The following is a 5335-nucleotide window of genomic DNA, read 5'->3' as shown; positions in this document are numbered from 1 at the left end:
TGTGAGAAATTTTAGTTGCCGCCCGTTCTTCGTTCCAAGCAGCTGCAATACTTTATTTGAGGTCACATGTATGTAGGAGCGTTATTAATGTTGTTTGTGGTCTCTATTCGTTAAACCCTGTAAATTTAAGTTTCCCGATCGTACTTTACAAGGATTGTAATCTCCAAATGATTTGGATCCCATAATAAATAACGTATTTTGAATAAATAGAATAACAAATAGAATAAATGTTCAGAACATTAGTCTAAAATGGAGCTGAGAAAAGGAAGCCTCCGACTTTTACGGAGACATAGAAATTTGCAATCTTCGAAAGTTTTTGTTTGATGAAAAAATCGTTAGTGTAGTGTATTACGCATTAATTGAAAACGTTTGCGGGCCAATCAATTATTTAGAAAAAACTAGCGCGGTCGCGGCAGGAACAATGCAATAAGAAAGATAGATCCAAGCAACATAATTTTTATGCCTGGATGTACACTTAGATCGATGGAATCAAGATTTTCATAAGCACGCCATATAATCATAAAGCATAAACATAAAAAAAAACAATGGTACGAGGACGTAATATTAAAGAATTGATATCAAAAGAGGATAATGTTCCATTCGTCAAAAGGAAGTTGAGCTTTCAAGACGAAAAAAGATCACAATAACAATGTTTTAGACGAAATATCGTTTTCTATTCACTATGAATTAGGCCCATGAAGTCAGCACTGAAAATTCCTACTACACAATTGATCGCCGATTAGCCCTAAATAGGAATAAAAGCTTGAATATCTGTAACAGCATATTACGTTCCGATTCAAAGTATGGCCTTCATCCTTAGAGGTTCTTCCCCTACATATTTATCTCAGTGAAATTTCCCACGAAAATTATACGCCTTGGAAATAATAATGATCAGTCTATTAAGACGTAAGAAAATCTACTTGAAGAGGAGATGAATAAAATTAGTCCTTTTGAATATATGTACGGTACACGACATAAAAGAAAAATTTTACTTATCAGATGTCATTGAATTGTTCATTCTAAAGTAAGCAAATAACACAAAAAAGCAGAAACAATTAATTATAAGCAAGTTAAACATAGGCCATTAATGCTCAAGCGAAAAAAACAAGTGATTAATGAATACAATGCCAGTATGAAGTCATGTCGCCTTATTAATGAAGCTACAAGAGGACATGTTTACCCTTTCCTCTCTGAAGGTTCTCTTCTAAACACTTGACAGATCTCATGCAACCGTTTGAACAAATTGCTGCTATTGCCCAGAAGAAATAATTTACGTTACTACAAGAAATACCGTGAATGTACAATTCCAATTTAACGATATCAACAGATTACCTTGAGATCTCTATCCGAAAATCAGCTGATGCATAAATTATTTGATAATTACTATTTTCTAACTAAATACACTAAACAGTTTTCTTGTCTCTTCTGAACTTGAAGAGTCCAGAATTTACGAATATAAAGATCTTAGAAAAGTCTACAGCTTCAATAATAAGATATGGACAAATGACTGGGAATGTCAGCCCCGGAGATCATCAAAATAACAGTTAATTGTTGTTAGATCAACCAACATCATTATTGATCCGACTGCTATGTACCGACCATCCATACAAATGAAAAATTTTCGGATTTTATACAACTTAGAGAGTAAGACTCCGTTAGGGCGATACATTAACAATGTACATCAAGAAATGAAGTGGCATGAATGCAGGTATGATGGTGTGAGAACCTTCTTAATTTTGAGGACAGCGTCAAGAAAGATGGGCTATTAGGCAATATCATGACAATTCTGACTATACAAAATAACACTAACAGGAATACGATAGGTAAACATCATAACTATAGATTATTTTTCACAGAACTACATAACTAGGATCATTTGCCAACAGGCATGGAATATTCTATTTCTCGTATCAGAGAAATAATCTTGACTTTTGAATTTCAACAGAAATTGTAAATCAAGGGGTTCAACTGTCACCTATCAATAATATCCTCAGCAATCATGAAGATATCAAGGCGAACTGTAATTAACAATTTCTACCTAAAGTACAGCATGATTTTACATACTTGGCAGTGTTGAACAACACATAATTGCAATTAAGATGAGCTATCTTTCTTGGACAATGCCATTCGGTGCATCAAGTGTTATGGTACACAAGAGATTATTTGGGTGTCGTTTCTTAAATAAAAATAAACTTCGGGATCCTATCAGGATATGAGTGGAAAATTACGTGTTACTTGATCATAAATTGTAGGAGTATGGATATAATTTTAAAGCCGCTTTTGAAATTGGATAAAAGTGTAACCAATTATTTCTTGTTCATCTCTATGTGCTATCAAGATGACGGAAAGATCCACAGTTGCACCAATTGCATCGTCCACAGGAATGCACGGTAGCCGAGACGTTTTCATCGACTCAGAACTGAAATAGAAGGTAAAAATTGTCAATAAAACTTCCAACTCTTCCCTGGGCCACAGAGGAAAGTGCACGGCAAGAAATTTATTTTCCCTTTCCCATTACAAAAAGTAGATAGCCATTTAATTATTAAGAGATGATAAGCCACCCAATGATGGATAAAGATTTAAAAATAATAATCAACGACATTAAATAGAAACCTCAAATACTTTAGAGGAATCAATGATAAACTAATTGAAATTAAGAAATCATATATATACCAGTTTTCTATTGAGTAGAGCAATTTAATATGAAGAATCAGCAAATAAAAGAAAAGAAGACATTAAAAAGAATTGATACAAATAATGATGATGATTTGTAAACAAAATAAAAAAACTGACTCAGTTATTGCACAAAACCTCATCGCTAGTAATAGCCTAGAGTGTTGAGCGACACTTGAGCGAGACGTTGCCACAAACAATAAGCGTTCAACTCACCCTCTTGAGGTACTCCAAAGCACATTCTCTGGCCCTGGCATTGACAGCCAGCTTCATCTCGCTAATCTCCTTGTCAATCTCTTCCATAAAATGAATTACAAAATCAACGAGCTTGTGCTTGTACATTTGCTCCGTGTGGAAGTTGGTGATGAGGAAGGAAATGTTGTAGCCTTCAACTGGCTTGCGTCTCAGAATGATGAAATTGTCAGCCCGCATCATAAGGAACCTGAAAAAGAGGCCATATTATAGTACTTACTATCAATGGACCACCTTACATATCAACAATGATGAAAGGGAATGCAAATGCTGTAATAACTAACAAAACAAGAGTTACCAGGAGCATAATTTAACCCTTATACGTATATCTGAGTATTCACTCACAGACAAAACTTAAGTTCAAATTGTTGCAAAGCAATTTGAAGTTAAATAGTTAATAGCTGAATTCATGAATACATTACCTCATAAACTTGTGACACAATATCCTCTCGATGTCATCAGCCTGCTTGATGGCTATGGAGACTCTAAGAGAGTTTATTGAAGGTTCAATCAGGACTCGTTCTTTCTCATTGCGGCTCACCACAACAGGTGTCATCACCAGCTCCTTGCTGGATCGCACCTCAACCTAAAATAGGATATGGAACTCTTCAGTAAATCCTTACACTTGAATATTCAACTTTATCCTTTATCTATTGACAATAATTTAGTCATGTATTTAGATACAAATATCACTGGTGATTGTCAGTGTATCTACAGACAATGTCATTTAGTTTGAAAAAATGTGATATCTAAAGATCAGTCTAACCAAAAAGTCAGACAAACAAAAAAATGAGTTTTAAATTTTTAGATTGATTGGTTACTAAATTCATTTTTCTGTTATATATGTATAAATATTACATAAAAATGTTGTAATTGGTAAATTCTAAAAACAAACAATTTCAGCAATTTTATTAATGTTGAAATAGTATGAAAAATTACTTTGATATTTGATCATTTATTTAAGGAATAAAGCATGACATGATTGAACCATGAAGTAGACACCAATGTTGCTCTACGTGGTCAAGTGATGATAGCAAGGGTTTTTTAATGTAATCAATGGATTGAAGTGTGCCGTGCTTGATTAACAAAATTACAAATAGCATAAGGAGGGTGACAACTTAGCCCAGCGCTTGATGGTGTTTGTTTTTTAGTTTGCAGCTATGCCTAAACTGATGAGTTAATGAATGATAAAAATAGGATCTAATCTATAAATATATCTTTTGGCCACTTCAATTCTTAAAGTTATATAGATTAGGCATTATGCAACACATTAAATATTTATCAAGAGATAATAATTAAGTGGCATAAAAGCAAAGATATCACCAGCACTGTTAACTCCAAACATTTCGTCTATGGTTGTGCAATTAATTAATAAATTATTTGACAAGATTGACACAACAAAATCAGATCTTAAACATATCATGAGTCTACTGGAATAATTTGAGTTCAAACCTCAGGTTTGTTGTGTCTTTCCACCACTTGGCTGTTGAAGTTGTGCAGACAAATGGCAGCAGAGAGTGTGTGCCTCACTGCAGTTAAGTAGGGGCGCAGTGTGGTGGACTGAAAATAATGTGCAATTTTTTAAATTATAGTATGTACCTAAATATATTTCAGGACTATTATCATAGAAAAAAAGACATATACAATGAACATTAGTGAAGCATAAATTTTTACAAAATTTACTTAGATTCAAAATTAAAAAAATTTACTGCAAGATTAAAAATGTATAAAAAATTTCATGACTTAGGAGCCAGCCAAAAGATTTCATTCACATGTAGGAAGATTCCATTTTAAATTTTGAATAATAAGGCAGAAACCACCTATGAGTTAGAAAAAAGCATCCAGGCTTACAGTCAATTTTACCTTCTTTTATGGCCCTAGCCTGATTTTTAGATCGAAAAGATATATATTTTATTTTGGCAACTTTTGAAAATTTGCTACCATCAGCTGGGGTGACTTTGGCCACTGGGAGTGACTTTGCCCACCACTACAACAGAAACAAATTGCAGCAAAACATAATAAAAAACATTGGCCAAAGTGACTGGGGTGACTTAGGCCAACATTTATTATTTTGCTTTGCTGCCATTTGTTTCTGTTGTAGTGGTGGCCAAAGTCACCAGTTGACAGTACATACCTATCTAGTTTTTACCTGTACCATTTGGAAAAATTTCACTAACTATTCTAGATTAGCCATAGCCAGAACCTTTAGCTCTCAAGATATTGGCGTTTTTGTGAGGATTTTTATCCATGACCTTGACTCCACTTTAGCATCCAAAGATAACTTGCCAAATTTCATTGAAGGAAAACTGGTGTCTACCTTTTACACCTACATTTTTTGTTTGTATCTCAGAGTAAAATTGACATCTGGAGTATAAATGAACAATTGGGCAGTAGTTTTTATTTACTTGTG

The 5335-nt window shown here is 33.8% G+C and overlaps 1 protein-coding gene across 1 annotated transcript; it reads right to left on the bottom strand.

Annotated features, from left to right (window-relative positions):
- Positions 1 to 440: 440 nt before the first annotated feature.
- Positions 441 to 4431, bottom strand: LOC108672054 (actin-related protein 2/3 complex subunit 4-like). The gene is made up of 4 exons (XM_018159671.2): positions 4378 to 4431; positions 3348 to 3511; positions 2890 to 3115; positions 441 to 2419 (listed from the first exon to the last, which is right to left on the bottom strand). Exons 2-4 carry the CDS (start codon positions 3479 to 3481, stop codon positions 2414 to 2416), a joined length of 366 nt encoding a protein of 121 aa, XP_018015160.2. The 5' UTR covers positions 3482 to 3511; positions 4378 to 4431; the 3' UTR covers positions 441 to 2413.
- Positions 4432 to 5335: the final 904 nt, after the last annotated feature.

The sequence above is a fragment of the Hyalella azteca genome, unplaced genomic scaffold (assembly GCF_000764305.2).
Source record: "Hyalella azteca isolate HAZT.00-mixed unplaced genomic scaffold, Hazt_2.0.2 contig1081, whole genome shotgun sequence".
NCBI lineage: Eukaryota > Metazoa > Arthropoda > Malacostraca > Amphipoda > Hyalellidae > Hyalella > Hyalella azteca.
Note: the sequence above shows the minus strand (reverse complement) of the source record. Positions and strands in the feature narration are given on the sequence as shown.

Bases quoted from the DNA above. Each gene is read 5' to 3' on its own strand.
- LOC108672054 (XM_018159671.2), bottom strand. From the start codon at position 3,481: ATGACACCTGTTGTGGTGAGCCGCAATGAGAAAGAACGAGTCCTGATT. The intron at 3,116-3,347 runs GTAATGTATTCA...CCTCTTTTTCAG, and splicing joins TTGTGTCACAAGTTTATGAG to GTTCCTTATGATGCGGGCTG.